Here is a 16,966-nt window from a genome sequence, read left to right as displayed (position 1 = left end):
TATATTTATTGGCCATATGGGTATCTCCTTTTATGAGTTCTTTTTGAATCTCTAGCCCACTTAACATTGAGTTGTTTTTCTTATTTGTAGGAATACTTCATATATTCTGGATACAAGGTTTTTTTTGGTAGTCTATGTTGCAAAAATATTCTTTGGCTTTAGTGGCTTGCCTTTTCTCTCTCTCTCGATGGTGACCTTTTTGTTTTTTTGGAAGAGAAATACCAAGGTTTCTTCCTAAAATCATTCAGCAACAGTAAAATAACAATGAGAAACTGCTTTCAGTTTAAGCGAGTTTAGTTCCTCAGTTCTACAGTTTATACTCACTTTAATATAATCTAAAAAGAAAAAAGAAAAATATTTCTATAAATCATGGTCAGTGTAAAAATTAGTTAAACCTTCTCTATTCTCTTACATTGTGTTCCAAGTTTGGAGATAACCACCAGTAAATCGTCAACAAATGTCAATACATGGACATACCACTTAAATGTTTAGAGCATTGGGTTCTTCCAAACAGTAGGAAAGACCTTGTCTTATCTACTTTATAGAGTTTGTTGGATGCTACATCAGTACTAGTTAATACTTAGAACATGATTATTCACTTTTTAAGCTCTTCATATTCTGGTTAGACAGTAAGATACCTGACTCCACCCCTTAACTCCGTGACCTAAGACAAGTTAACTTAATGATGCTGTGCATTAATTTCCTTAGCTATGAAAGTTGGTTAACATATCAATTCCATAACTTTGTTGTTACAGTGAGTAGTCTATTGTTTAGATAGAACAATTGAGAGAATTTATGAACAAAAGGACTAAACAGATGATTTAGTTTTCCTAATTGGTCAGCTTAAGGGGGAGAGTTATAAGGACTGTAGAGTTCTAGATGATATTATAGCATACCTCAAAGAGACAGCCACTTACCCCCTGGTTAGATGTTCTTCCTGAAGTATTTCTTGGGGCTGGGGGCAGGTGAGGATGCAGTCATGAGCCTGACCTCAAGTTACTAATAGGGAAATGAGTGGTCTTCTCATTTATTTCAGGGGGCTAAGCATAAATGTCCTTTAGGGGGGACTTCCCTTGTCCTTCAGGTAATATAAGCCTTTCAACTTCATTCTTTTTCAAGATTTCTCAAAATTTTTCAAATTTTTGGTTATTCTGGTGTGAAATGTGAAATAAACTGGAGTCACTTATGTCAAGGAATTTTTTAATGGAGAAAGGAGGTCATTAAGGAGGTAAACTTTACCTACGTCCTCACCAAGTGGAACCAAACTTTTGAACTGGGCCAAACCACAAATATTCCAAGGACTCTGCAAGAACACCTGCAGCTTGTCACAGTAATGAACTTTTACTTGCTTCTAGTGATAGTCTTAGCACTCAATCATACTTAGCCAAGACTAACTTCTGCCTCCAACTCCAATTACATTTGTTTGTAATGCAAACCTTCTTTCTCTGCCTTTAAAAACCCCTGACTTTTACTCCCTAGTGGGGCACTGGGTTGCTACCCAAATCTGTATGCCCCATATTGCAATTCTTTGATCCCAAATAGATGCTTCTTGCTTGATTATTGCCTCCTAGGTTTGTTTGGGTTGACACTGGGAGCCTTGCATTTCCATATGAATTTTAGAATCAGCTTGGCAATTTCTGCAAAAATGCCATTTGAGATTTCAGTAGGGATTGTATTGAATCTTTGAATCAGTTTGGGGAGTATTGCCAACTTAATGTTAAGTCTTCCAGTCCACAAACATGGAATTTTTTTCATATATTTAAAGTTTTAAAAATTTCTCTCAGCAGTGTTTTGTAGTTTGCAATGTATAAGTCTTATACTTTTGTTAAATTTGAGTCTATGTAGTATATTCTTCTTGATGCTATTGTTAATGGAATTTTCTTAGTTCTATTTTTTTATGTTCATTGTTAAGATATATAAATATAATTGATTTTGATATGTTGATTTTATACCCTGTCACCTTGCTGAACTTTTCCATTAGTTCTAGTAGTTTTCTTGTGAATTCCTTGGATTTTCTACCTGTAGTCTGTAAATGATGGTTTCATGTCTTCTTTTCTAATTTTAAAAAATTATCTTATTGCTCTGGCTAGAACTTCTAGTACAGTGTCGAACAGAAGTGACAAGAGTAGACATCCTTACTTTGTCCCTGTTCTTAGCGGGAAAGCATTTGCTCTTTCACCATTAAATATGATGTTAGCTACGAGAGTTTCACACATGTCTTTATCAGGTTAAGGAAGTTCTTTTCTATTTATGTTTTGTTGAGGGTTTTTTTTTTAAGTCATGAATGAGTGTTGAATTATGTCAAATGCTTTTTCTGCATCTGTTGAGGTGATTGTGTTTTTTGTCTTTTATTCTAGATAGTATCGTACATTAATTGAATGTTAAACAACATTATATTCTTATATAGTATATTCTTATATTAAGTAAGATAAATCTCACTTAATCGTGGTGTTTAAATCCTTTCTACATATTGCTGGATTTGGTTTGCTAATAGTTTAGGATTTCCATGAGGCTTCTCTAGTTTTCTTTTCATATGATGTCTTTGTCTGGCTTTGGTATCTGGGTAATATTGACATTATATATTTAGCTGGGACGTGCTCTCTGTTTTCTGAGAGGGCTTGTGAAGGATTAGTATTATTTTTTAGTTAAGTGTTTGATAGAATTCACCAGCATTCACCATCTGGGCCTGGATATTTCTCTGTGGTAATATTTTAAATTACTAATTCAATATCTTTAGTTGTTATAGGTCTATTTAGATTTTCTGTACCTTCTTGAGTTTGTTTTGGTAATTGTACCTTTCTGGGAATTTTTTTCTTTCATCTAAGTTGTTTGCTTTGTTGGCATAAAGATGTTTATAATATTCCCTTATAATTTTTTAAGTTTCTGTAGGGTTGGTACTGCTGTTGTCTGTTTCATTACTTTATTCCTTTATTTATTTGTCTGTTTATTTTTAAGTTTTCTCTTTTTTCCTTGTCATTCGAACTAAAAGTTTGTTAATTTTGTTCATCTTTTCAAATAAACAGTATTTGGCTTCCTTTATTTTCTCTATTGTTTTTATGTTTTTTATTTCATTCGTTTCTGTTCTTATCCTTATTATTTCATTCCTCTACTTGCTTTGATTAGTTTAATCAAAGCAAGTTTCTTAAGGTGGAAACTTAGGTTATTGATTTGAGACCTTTGTTTTCTGATATAGGCGTTTAAAGCTATACGTTTCCTTCTAAATATTGCTTTAAGCTGCAGCCCATAGATTTTTACATACTGTAGTTTTGTTTTTACTCAGTTCAAAATGTTTTCTAATTTCCGCTGCAAATTCTTCTTTGACCTATGGGTTATTGAGAAGTCTCTTGTTCAATTTCCAAATATTTGAGGATGTCTAGGATTTCTTGCAGTATTTTATTTTTAATTTTATTCCATGTGATTGCAGAATGTATGATTTAAATCTTTAAAAATTCATTGAAACTTATTTTATGATCTAGCATATGATCTATCTTGGAGAATGTTTTATGTGAACTTAAAAGGTATGTGTATTCTGATGTTATTTGGTGGAGTATTCTATAGATGTCAGGTCAAGTTGGTTGATATTGTAGGGGAAGCAAAACTTTATATCTACTCTCTTAGGGCCTAGGTTTGGGCCTGAGAACTAAATTGATATGACAGATTAACAGGAGAAAAACACGTAGAATTTAAAATGTACATGGGAGTCCCCATAGGAAAATGAAAATCCCCAAAAGGATAGGCCCAAGTGCTTATATACTAGGTTGAACAAAGAGTAGCAAATGTGGAAAACTGACTAAAATACATGGGGATACTAAAGGAAGTTGAGTTATTTTAACAAGGTCTGTTTGTACAGATTTCTCCTGGCCTCTGCTCCCAATCTCTGGGGATTAGAATGTTGCTTTCATCCTGGTATTCAGAGGACATCTTTCACATAAGTTTTATCGCCTGCTTTCCAGGAGAAAAGAGGAGGTCAGAGTGCCCTACTTGCACTTGCTGTTTTTCTAGTGTCTTTAGCTCAAAATAATTCTTATGCCAAAGTAACATAAGGGTGCCATATTAGGGTGCCATATTCTGCCACTCCAGTAATATTGTTCAAGTCTTCTGTATTCTTACTGATTTTTTGTGTAGTTGTTCTATCAATATGGTTGCTGTTTGCATGGTATATCTTTTACCTCCCTTTACTTTCAAATTTTCTTAGATTATTTTAATTTAAAGTGTGTTTTTGTATGTAGTATGTATTTAGATCTTGTTTTATTTACTCAAACTGGAAAACTCTGTGTTTTGCTAAGAGAAATCAAAAGTGATGGAGAATCTTCAGGCAGGAGGATTTCAGATAGGATGTTCAGGGAAGACCTCTTTGTGAAGGTGATACATAAACTGAGACCTAAAGATTGGAAGGAATCAGAGTGTAAAGAAAGGAGGGGAAATAGCATTGTAGGTAAAGGGAACAGATTCTGAGTTGTAAGAGAGCTTGACGTTTTGAATAACTGAAAAAGGAGGCTGGTACATAGGGAGCCAGGAGACTGTGGGGGCAGATGAGGTTAGAGTGCTAAAAAAGAGCAAGCTCATATAGAGTCTTGAAGACTATGATCAGGAATTTGTATTTTATCCAAAATATTTAAATATTTGAACAAGAGAAGAAACTTGATCCAAATTATGTGTAGTAAGTCTGAATCTAAAGCCTGGTAAGCAAGAAATAACATATGCTGAAAATTTTCATTAATTCAAATTAAATATGATTTACAGCCTCTTTCCTGCTGTGCTGGTGAGAAATTTACTGTCAGTCACTATGGGAGTTCTGTTCTTTGCAAAGTTCCCATCAAAGTGTAGCAGCCTAACAAGGTCCACAGAAAATAGAAGGAAGCCTTCCAACTTTGACTTTGTCCTGGTCATTGCTGATAGTATATGGATGTTTGCTGACATCCACAGTGTTTCCTTCAAAGATGACAGTTTTCTGCTTGTGTGCCACTTTGGGGTTCAGGAATCTGTGGAGGCTGAGAATCCTGGTACTCCTTTTGGTGTACCATAGAACCATCATTTCTGAGGCCTAATTCTTTCTTACAGATGCTGCATGTGAGTGTAGTATTCAGTTCTCTTAACTAGACTTTTGTCTTTTTTCTCTCTCTACTGACCTTTTTTTCTGTTTTGAGAAGTTGCTCAGTTTCTCTTGTTCTCGTTAAAAGCTCTGAGCATGGTCTCACTTAGATTTTTACAAGACAGGAGCAACAGTTTTTTCTGATTATCTTCTTTTATGAAGAAAAATAAAACAGCCTAAGGGCATAGAGAGGAATGGAGTCTGGTATTTATGGAGATAAGGGGGAGTCCTCTCTTAGTAGAGTCCTGAATGCAATAAAGAAGAAGAGCATTTAAGTCAGAAGGAATAATAAATATAAATTACCTGGAGATGGAGAATAGTTGGTGCTTTTGAGGAACAATAAAGGTCAGGCCACTGTGGCTGGAGTCACAAGCAAGGGTGGGGAGGTTTAGCAGATGAAGTAGGCAGATACCAGAGCATGGAGGACCTTGCAGGCTGGGGCAAGGACGTCATGATTTTACTGTGAGTGAGACCATAGAGGATCAATCACTTCCGGTTGCTCTGTGAAGAATAGGCTGTAGAGGTGGCAAGATAGAAGAAAGCCCTGCTAAGAGACTCTGCATTCATTCAGGAAAGAGGTTATATAGTAGCTTGGATGAGAGTGGTTGTGATGAAAGTAATGAGAAATGATTGCATTTGATATACATTTTGAGGGTAGAGATGACAGGGTATGGTAATGGATCTCGTGTTTGTTATGAAAGCAAAAAGGAATCAAAGATGACTCCATGGCTTTTTGGTTGAATGGATTGAATGGTGTGCTAATTACTGAGATGGGGAGTGAATGAAATAATATTTATAAAGCATATATTCTGATACCAGGTACAAAGTACTCAGTAAATAGACTTTAAAAACATTAGACCTGTGCCCTATATTCTGAATGCTTTGTTACCTTGGTAAGGTAATTATCTTTTCCTAGGCTCAATTTCAAACAGTGGTAACAATTCAATAAATGTTAGCTATCCATAAGAGAATGGGAACAAGGCTAAGCAGTTATAGAAGAAGTCTTCTGCCATAGGAAGGATGTACAGCATTGATATTTGAGCTGTGCCATCAGTGTGTTGTAGGATTCTCCTTTGAGTGCTGCTTAGCTGGATCCTTGCTCTATCACTATCAACTGATTTATTTATTTATTTGTTTACTATCTACTGATTTTTTTTAACATCTTTATTGGAGTATAATTGCTTTACAATGGTGTGTTAGTTTCTACTGTTTAACAAAGTGAATCAGCTATATGCATACGTATATCCCCATATCCCCTCCCTCTTGCGTCTCCCTCCCACCCTCCCTATCCCACCCCTCTAGGTGGTCACAAAGCACCGAGCTGATCTCCCTGTGCTATGTGGCTGCTTCCCACTAGCTATTTTACATATGGTAATGTATATATGTCCATGCCACTCTCTCACTTTGTCCCAGCTTACCCTTCCCTCTCCCCGTGTCCTCAGTCCATTCTCTACGTCTGCATCTTTGTTCCTGTCCTGCCCCTAGGTTCTTCAGAACCTTTTTTTTTTTGGCTCCATATATATGCATTAGCATACAGTATTTTTTTTTTAACATCTTTATTGGAGTATAATTGCTTTACAATGGTGTGTTAGTTTCTGCTTTATCACAAAGTGAATCAGTTATACATATACATATGTTCCCATATCTCTTCCCTCTTGCGTCTGCCTCCCTCCCACCCTCCCTATCCCAGCATATGGTATTTGTTTTTCTCTTTCTGACTTACTTCACTGTGTATGAGAGACTCTAGGTCCATCCACCTCACTACAAATAACTCAGTTTCTCAACTGATTTTATAAAAACAGTATTTTGTAAATTGTCTTTACAAATTTGACCATAGGGACCCAACCCATAGGACCCAACCCACAGGGACAGAAATTCCATTGGCTGGTTCTGACACTCTCCTGGCTTCAGCCTTGTTTTAAAATTTTGGTCCAAAGCACTAGATACTAGGTTTGGAAATTGTCTGCTTAGGTGTTATTTGAGGTAGCTATGTCATGGTGGTTAAGAACATGAACTTTAGGGACTTCCATGGCAGTCCAGTGGTTGACTTCGCCTTCCAATGCAGGGGGTGTGGGTTTGATCCCAGTCAGGGAGCTAAGATCCCACATGCCTCGCAGCCAAAAAACCAAAACATAAAACAGAAGCAGTATTGCAACAAATTCAATAAAGACTTTAAAAATGGTCCACATCAAAAAAAAGTTTAAAAAAAAGGAACATGAACTTTAAAGCTTGAATGCTTGATTTTGACACTTTATTAGCTATGTGACCTTGGACAGGTTACTTAATCTCACTATGCTCAATTTCCACAAATATTAAATGGTGAAAAGAGTTCCTACCCTCATAGAATTGTTGTGAGGGTTAAATGAGTTTACACATGATGATATGTAGAAGAGTGGTAACCACTCAATAAATGTTAGCTACTATTATTATTAAAAGGATAGAGAAGGAGAAGTAGACCAAGGGCAGAGTTTGGGCAAACATAGCAACATAAAAAGAGCAGACACTTTTTATGTTTTATGTTTATGAAACAATGATGGCTGTAGTTATCTTTAATGGAATGATGGCTGTGTGCCAGTCACATTAAATCTATTATTTAATCCTCATTACACTAACCACATACAGAGTAAAATCAGAACTTTAAACATAAATAAACTTGCCCAAGACATCACAGCTAGTAAATGGGTAAACTATCGTACACCAGAGTTACCACAATATATACCTATATTGTATTTCTTCTTTGAGGCAGGATTTGATAAATATCATAGACCTTCTTTGAAGCTAGAGGTGGCCTTAAAGATCATGATATCCAGATATACCACTTTACTGATGAAGAAATTTGTCCTTTGAAAAGTGAATAATTCATCTGTGTTTCCTGAGTCTAAATGTTCAGCTTTTTTGTTATGTGCTCACTTATGTTCTTGTTTATTCTCCCAATGGGATCTGAAACTTTCCAGGACATGCTCCTCTCCATTTGACCTTAAGGACCAAATTTAAATAAAGACAGCTGAGTAATCTGTGAATCTAGAATTATACCTTGTCTGTTCGAGCTTATTTTTCTTATTGAGCTCTGCCATTTTTGAAGGCTATAGACTTTTAACCAGCTAATAGTTTGGACTTGGCTTTTTAATGAATTGTGTGCGCAGCTTTTTTTTTTTTTTAATAAATTTATTTATTTATTTATATTTATTTTTGGCTGTGTTGGGTCTTCGTTTCTGTGCGAGGGCTTTCTCCAGTTGCGGCGAGCGGGGTCCACTCTTCATTGCGGTGCGCGGGCCTCTCACCGTCGCGGCCTCTCCCATTGCGGAGCACAGGCTCCAGACGCGCAGGCTCAGTAGTTGTGGCTCACGGGATTAGTCACTCCGCGGCATGTGGGATCTTCCCAGACCAGGGCTCGAACCCGTGTCCCCTGCATTAGCAGGCAGATTCTTAACCACTGCGCCACCAGGGAAGCCCTGTGTGCTCAGCTCTGATCATTTTATTTCTAGACTGAACTGTTTAGTTTCAAGTATCATAGCATGCTTAACTTATGGTTCCCAGCAGCCAGCTTATATTGATCATCCTGGCATTAAAAAACTCCTTGACCTACGTTTAGTTACTTCCCAACTGGTTGCTTCCCTCTAGTGCTTGGTTTCCTGAAGAGCATATAATCAGATAATTTCCTTTTAGCTTTCACAGTGTAAGTCAATTAATGTGGTTTGTGTTGTGTGTGTTTGCACATGTGCATGCATTTGTATTAGTCTCACGTTAGTCACTCTTTTTTCTAACTGTAGTGGTCTAATGAATGTTACTAAATGCCTTGCAGATGCTGACCTCTGGAATCATGAAACTCCAAACCTCCATGCTAGTGATGGCCTTGTTTGGTTTTCTGGGCTGCACAAGGGCTGACATCTTCACATCTTGGTATGGGCCGGGCAAGGTCGTATTCTCCACAAATGATTCTTAGTTCCCAGCATCAGGTGTGGCCCACTTGTTCTCTATCAGGGTGGAAAAGTCTCACCCACATGTTTTTAGTTATAACTAGGGGACAGTGAGAAAGGAGTTTCCAGAAATTAATACTTTTCACTTTGGAGGTCATTAAGGGACTGGACCTCACATAGCCCAAAGGTTTTTTTCTGGGAAACATGTGTTTATGGTGTGTATCCTTTTTGTGGGGTCTAGATATTCTCAGGACCTTTAGGAATGTTCAGATACTTTTCGTGGAATGTCAGTGATTGTGGGTAGTGTATATTGTATGGCCTGAGAATCCAGTCTGCTCTTTTCTTCCTCACCTGAAATTTCAGAGTTCATTCCTATGTATTGAAGTGGTTTTATCCTCCAGGGTTTCCATGCCCCACATGGTAAGATTACCTGTAGGGTGAAAGGATGAGATAAAGGTCCTTTCCTGATGACATAGTTCACTGTATGGGCAAAGTGTTGAACATCCCACTGGGAGTGCCTTTCTCTCTTTCTTGAAGCCAAAGGCTAGAACATTGTGACCATCAGATCTCCTTTAGCTCTTCAACTCAGTGATGCAGAAAGAGCTGACTCTCTCCTGGCTCAGGGGACCTGCCTTTCATTGGAGCTTTTGTCCCAGTGAAGCAAGCTGGGAAGCCACTTGTCCAGTTCCAATGGGCCCTTTCTTCTATTCCCTTGTAGGGCGCATGGCTAACTTGATTTCTGTGGAAGAACAACTGGTCCAGGCTCTGAAATAATGTATTGTGTTGGGTGAAGCCAAACTGTTTGATGAAAAGGTAAAGATAATTCATTATTCCCACAGTCAGTCTAGGACCTTGCCCTTTTCTCACTCTCCAGACATAGAAATTGACATGAATATGATCCTCTAGTGTGCCTAGTGTGCCATTCCTAGTAAACGGAAATCTTCTCTGAAGGGACACACCACTTTAAATCCAGGCCACACAGGCCCTGCTGAACACGAGTTCACAATTCTAAATTCCTAAACCCATTCACTATAAGTGTCAGCAGAAACAATAGAAAACAAAATTAAAATTAGACCCCCAAGAACTTTTGAGATAATAGAGACTTGTAAGATAACTATATTTAAAATAATTAAACATACAAAAAATGAATAGAAAATGTTAGAAAGCAACAAAATTCATCAGGTCATGCAGATTTGAAAAGAACCAAATATATATATATATATATTTTTTTTTAAATAAATTTATTTATTTATTTATTTATTTTTGGGTACGTTGGGTCTTCGTTTCTGTGCAAGGGCTTTCTCTAGTTATCGAGCGGGGGCCACTCTTCATCGCGGTGCACAGGCCTTCTCACTGTCGCGGCCTCTCTTGTTGCGGAGCACAGGCTCCAGATGCGCAGGCTCAGTAGTTGTGGCTCACGGGCCTAGTTGCTCCGCGGCATGTGGGATCTTCCCAGACCAGGGCTCGAACCCGTGTCCCCTGCATTGGCAGGCAGATTCTCAACCACTGTGCCACCAGGGAAGCCCTCTTTTTTTTTTTTAAATAAATTTATTTGTTTATTTTTGGCTGTGTTGGGTCTTCGTTGCTGTGCGTGGGCTTCTCATTGCGGTGGCTTCCCTTGTTGTGGAGCACGGGGTCTAGGTGCGTGGACTTCAGTAGTTGTGGCACGCAGGCTCAGTAGTGGCTCACAGGCTCTAGAGTGCAGGCTCAGTAGTTGTGGTGCATGGGCTTAGTTGCTCCGCAACACGTGGAATCTTTGCGGACCAGGGCTTGAATCTGTGTCCTCTGCATTGGCAGGAGGATTCTTAACCACTGTGCCACCAAGAATGTCCCCAAATATATATTCTAAAAGTAAAAAAGCAGTTCTTGAAATTGAAAGTTCACCGGATGGGTTAAATAACATGTACTGGTTATTAAGCTATCCAAGAGACATATTGGATCCAAACTTACCCTTCTATATTCTGCTTTGGTCCTGGAGCTAGGACTTGGCAAACTACATTTCTCCTTTATTAATTGGCTTCCTGTCAGTTTCTACCAACTGGAAGGCACTAAAGGTAGAATGAAATGTAGTAGGAAGAAGAAATGACCTGTACTCTTCCTGTTTTGCTTGCTGTTCCTGTGAATGTCAATCCATGAATAGTTGTAAACTTCAGCATTGGTAGGTGTTCCCAGTTTTTTCCCAGTCTCCTAGAAGCAGTCTTATTTTGTGTTCATAGATAGCAGTTTCATGAAGTCAGTGCTCTTTCTTCAAAGGCTTGAGTCTCAGACCTTTGGTGCCCCCCTCTGCAGCTCTAGAAATAGTCAGACAGCATCATCCTCTTCAGAAATCTGTGTTATAACTCTGCAGGGTCCCTAGGTTTAAACCACGGTCCTCCTTATACCTCTTCCCTTGTTCCCCTAGCTGTAGGGATGGGAGCTGCTTCTGCAGTTACTATCACTGTGTTATTTCAGTGTTCCTTTTCTGTCTTTTCATTCCCTGTAGTGAGTTCTCTTTGACTTAATTGTGTGGTTTCACAGCAGATACACAGCAGATTAGGCCGGCTAAAGAAAGAATAGGTATCCTGGAAGATGGCCTGGAGAAGTCAACCAGACATAAAAAGCCACATATTGTATGATTCCATTTATATGAAATGTTTAGAGTAGGCAAATACATAGATACAGGTATTAGATTAGGGGTTGCCTAGGGCTGGGCGGCAGGAAAGACATTGGGGAGTGACTTCCAATGAGTATAGCATTTCTTTATGGGGAGATGAAAATGTTCTGCAATTAGTGGTAATGTACAATTCTGTGAATATTCTAAAAATTACTCAATCGTACATGTTAAACAGATTAATTTTCTGGTATGTAAATTATATATCAATAAAGCTATTATTTTAAAAAGTGAGTTCACTCAGTTTTACATATAAGACAAAAGATCCCCAATTATGGTGAATGAGAGAGCCCATTTACTTCATCAAGGCAAATACGTTGACCAAAGAACATTTCAATGAAGGATTCCATCAATTCTTGAATTTTCTGGTCAAGATAGAACTGGTTGGCTAGCAAGAAAAAGCTGTAATTTTTCAGAAATTTACCTTTTGTTCCTTAGATGCTCTACTATTTTTAATAAGCATTAAAAATAACATTGTAGAAATAAATCTGAATATAATAGTAATCACAAGAAATGTAAATGCATTAAACTTAGCAATTAAAAGAGAAATAGTCACTTACTATTCAGCAAATACTCATGAAGTGTATACTTTATGCCAGGCCCTATTGTAAACACTTGGGACATCAGTGAGTAAAACAGACAAGGATTCCCAGTCTCAGAAACTAACGTTCTAGCTAAGGGAAAGAGACAATACAATATACTGGATAAGTATGTTATGTAGTATGTTAAAATATAACAAGTGCTATGAAAAAAGAAGAAAAATAGAATAAGGTAAGCAAGACTGAAGGTGCTAGGAAGCTACGAGTTAACTGATACATTCTCAGATTCAGTAAAAAAATTTTAGCTATATTATGTTTACAAAAGAGACAGAAAACCCAAGAATACAGAAAGGTTGAACAGTAAAAGAATTGTAACATATACTCCAGGCAATTATTAAAGCCAGTATGGCAAATTAATATCAGACAAAATGACCTTTAAGGCAAATAATGATATTAGGGATACTGAATTTGTTTGGGTGTATTATAATATAGTATACAAATACTAAAACAAATATTTATAAAATTGCTGGGAAGAATTGATAAAGCCGTAACTATTGTGAGATATTTTAACATACACAGTCCTTGATAGATCAAGCAAATAAAAACACATTAAAGTAGTAGATGATTTTAATAATACAGTCAATAAGCTTGGTATAATGAGCGCATATAGAATCTTGCATGCTCATTTCAAGTGCATATAGAACATAAACAAAAAAAATTCCTTACACACTAGGTTATAAGATAAACTTCAGCTTTAAGAATAGGTATCAGACAGACCATGTTCTCCAATCACCATTCCGTGAAGTTAGAAAGTAACAAAAATAACTTTTAAAAGTTCATGTTTAAAAAAAATATATATTTTTATTATATATATATAATATAAATAAAGTAAAATATATAATGAATATATATAATGAATCTGTAATGATATCATCATAGAAATTAGAAAATATTTAATGGAATAACTATAATGAAAATATTATATATCAAATCTTGAGGGATGCGTCTAGATTGTCTTGGAGGGATATTTATAGCCTTAGATGCCTAAATTCCAAAGGGAGAAAGGCTGGAATTAATGAGGTAAGCTTTGTTAAGGTAAGTGAAAATTCTGCGTTGTATTTTAAGCCTCAAAAACTGCCATCACTTTATTTTTTAATTGTAAAATTGGTTTTATAAGGATGAGTGCCTCATCTATGTTCTGAATGTTAAGAGAATCTTTACAATTATTTTAAACAATTTTGTTGATTAGCACATGAAGACATAATGCCTTGATCGTCAGGAATAATGTCTGACTATGTCTGACAAATATAGTTTATGTCTTTAATGATGTAAACTATACCCTTTCCAAACATATGCCCTTTCTACAGCAATTATTTTAAAAATCTTCCTTTCCTATAGCAAACCCTTATAGTCTCAAAGTTATAAATTAAACATATTTTGGAATTATTAAAACAAACCTTTCAACATGACTCAGAAACTTGATTACATATAATGACAAGATAAAAAATAAGTATACATGTAAGTTAAACTGTGTAAGAATAGACATTAAAGATTTGGTAACCTTTTCCTTATCGATCAAACTAGTTGTAATTGTAACATGGCTTGTCTTTTCAGAATACCTTTAAGAGTCTCCTATGCTTTCAAAGTTCGTTCAAGTTGTTAACTGAGACTTGCCAACCCCTGACTTCATTTAAACTTTTCTACACAAATTGAGTTAGCAACTATGGGGCTTACAGTTTTCTGTTTCCACAGTGTGCCAGTCAAAGAGTTAGAAAAATAACAGGGGAAACCCCCAAGAAAGTAGAAGAAAGGAAACAATTCAGATAAAGCAGAAATTAGTGAAGTTAGAAAAAAGAAAGGTGCAATTTAGAGAATCATCAAAACCAGAAGCTGGTAATGTTTGTAAGTATTAACAAGATAATCCTCTGGCTGGGATGGTCAAGAAAAAAAGAAAGAAAAAATACAAATAAACAATATTAGAAGTAAAAATTGGGACATAACTATATATACCGTGAGGTTCAAAATGAATGTACAACGTGATTCACGTGATTCAGAAATGGGCAGAGGAATTGAATAGACATTTCTCCAAAAAAGAGACTCAAATGGCCAACACGCATCTGAAAGTACACTCAGCATCACAAGTCATTAGGGAAATGCTAATCAAAACCACAATGAGATACCACATCACACCTGTTAGGATGGCTAGTATCAAAAAAAAACAAAGCCAGAAAACAATCAGAAAATAACAAATATTGGCAAGGATGTGAAGAAATTGGAACCCTTATGCACTGTTGGTGGGAATGTAAAATGATGCTGATCCTGTGGAAAACAATATGGCGATGCCTCAGAAAATCGAAAATAGAATTACCATATGATCTAGCAATTCTACTTCCGGTGTATATCCAAAAGAATTGGAGGCAGAGTCTCCAGGACTTATTTGTACACCTGTGTTTATAACAGTATTAGTCACAACAGTCAAAAAGTGGAAGCAAACCAAGTGTCCATCTACAGATGAATGGGTAAACACAATGTGGTATAGACATACAATGGAATTTCATTCAGCCTTGAAGAGGAAGGAAATTCTGGTACATGCTACAATGTGGATGAACCTTAAGGATATCATGCTAAGTGAAGTAAGCCAATCATAAAAAGACTAATACTATATGGTTCCATTTATATTAGGTATTTAGAGTAGTCAAATTCATAGAAACAGAAAGTGGAATGGTGGTTGACGGGGGCTGCCGGGAGAGGGGAAAAGGGGGAGTTGTTGGTTAGTAGGTAAAGAGTTTAAGTTTTGCAAGATGTAAAAGTTCTGGAGATTGGTTGCGCAGCAGTGAATATATTTAACACTGCTGACCCGTACACTTAAAAATATTTAAGATGGTAAATTTTATAAGTATTTTAGCACAGTTAAAAAATTTTAATTAATAAATAATAATTTAAAAATTATGAACAACTGTATGCTAATAATTTTGAAAAGTTAAATGAAATGGACAATACCTTAGAAAAATGTAAATTACCAAAACTGAACACATGAATAGATCTATAATTATTAAAGACATTAATTCAAAAGTTTGATACTAGGCTTCCCTGGTGGCACAGTGGTTAAGAATCCACCTGCCAGTGCAGGGGACATGGGTTTGAGCCCTGGTCCGGGAAGATCCCACATGCCACAGAGCAACTAAGCCCGTGCGCCACAACTACTGAGCCTGCCCTTGAGAGCCTGTGAGCCACAACTGCTGAGCCTGCGTGCCTAGAGCCCGTGCTCCACAACAAGAGAAGCGGCTGCAATGAGAAGACTGTGCACTGCAAAGAAGAGTAGCCCCTGCTCGCCACAACTTAGAGAAAGCCCGCACGCAGCAACGAAGACCCAACACAGCCAAAAATAAATGATAAAAAAAAAAAAATCTTATCTATGAAGTTTAATACTGCCCAAAAAAGATAAAACCACTGTTGCTTTGGTTCCCACATTCTTCTCTGACTGACCTCAGCCCTTCTCATCTCTGCTAGTGAGAGCAGTGAGGGAAGAGTTCATGGATCAGCGTGTTGGATCCTGTGTCCCTTCTCTATGTGGTCCCAGCCACTTGGAGTTTTAAATCCCATTGCTTCCCTCTACCCACCCTCTGCTTCAGTCAGTCTAATCTCTTCAGTCTTTCCTCATAGTCTCTGTTTTGAAACTGTCTTTGTATAGCTTCTGCTTGGAAGCCTGCCTTTTCATTTATTTTTCCAGTTGTCCATTATTAGGGTCCATTTAAAATCTCAGCTGATCAAGGGCTTGATAAGTCTGTAGGAGGCTGTCCTACTAGCCTAACCCTTGATGGTTCATGCTCAAAAAGTGTGGATTTGACATTTCACATGCTTACTTTGAAATTGCTCATTTTGCCCTGTCCTGTTTTGGGTTTTACCCATTGTCACCTGTTCGATGTATTCCCCCTGGTGTCATGGGTGATACGTGGATAGTTAGGGCGTGAGTCCAGGGTTCTTGAGGGTGGGGGAGAAGGGGACAGTTACTCTGCTAAGAATGCTCACCTCTTCAGCTAAGCTGCTGATAACCAGACTCCCTTCCGGGCTCTCTGTCTGCTTGTTGCTTCCCTGGGGTTCTGATTACACCCTGGAAGCCTAGTTCACAGCACGTTTCCTGCACTATGTACTCAGCTATCTGACCTATTAAGATATATGGATAGTTTCCTGGCTATCTTAAGTTTCTTGTTTCTCAGATAAGGTTGATTGAGAGGTATTTTTGGAACAATGTCAGTGGTTTCATCACCCCTCCTCCGTTTAATCATGTATTCAACATGCAGCAAATATTTAGTGAGTAATTATCATGTGCCAGACACTGTTTTTGGAGCTAGACTACAGCAGTAAAAAATAATTCTAGCCCCAGTAGCAAGGGGTGACAAAGCAAACAAATAAACAAACATAGAAGTAAATTATTTGCTATTGTAGAAGGTGTAAAGAATCATGGAAAAAAAAAGTGTAACAGGGTAAAGGGTATCTGGAGTGCTGGAAGTAGGGACTATTTATACTACTACATAGGATGGGCAATGTAGTCCTCATCAAGGAAGTGATATTTAAGCCAAACAGTGATGTGAGGAAGATAGCCAGATGGCTGTACAAGGAAGGAATATTCTAGGTATGAAGAACATCTACAGCGAAGGTCCTAAAGGAGGAGTTTGTCTGGTGGGTTTAAGGAGTAGTGGAAAGCCAGAATGAGGAAGGCATAGAGTAAGCAAGGGGGAGAGTAGTAGAAGATGAGGTCAACAAGGGA

General features: G+C 37.3%; 1 protein-coding gene across 1 annotated transcript in view; it reads left to right on the top strand.

Annotated features, from left to right (window-relative positions):
• The first annotated feature begins 4,786 nt into the window (after nt 1-4,786).
• Nucleotides 4,787-16,966, top strand: part of LOC132363387 (prolyl 4-hydroxylase subunit alpha-2-like) — a 69,736-nt gene continuing 57,556 nt past the window's right edge. The window contains 1 exon segment of the mRNA XM_059919097.1: nt 4,787-5,003. Within this exon segment, the coding sequence (XP_059775080.1) occupies nt 4,787-5,003 (217 nt within the window).

This window comes from Balaenoptera ricei, chromosome 3 (assembly GCF_028023285.1).
Source record: "Balaenoptera ricei isolate mBalRic1 chromosome 3, mBalRic1.hap2, whole genome shotgun sequence".
Lineage (NCBI taxonomy): Eukaryota > Metazoa > Chordata > Mammalia > Artiodactyla > Balaenopteridae > Balaenoptera > Balaenoptera ricei.
The sequence above is the reverse complement of the archived record's forward strand: the minus strand, read 5'-3'. Positions and strand labels throughout refer to the sequence as shown.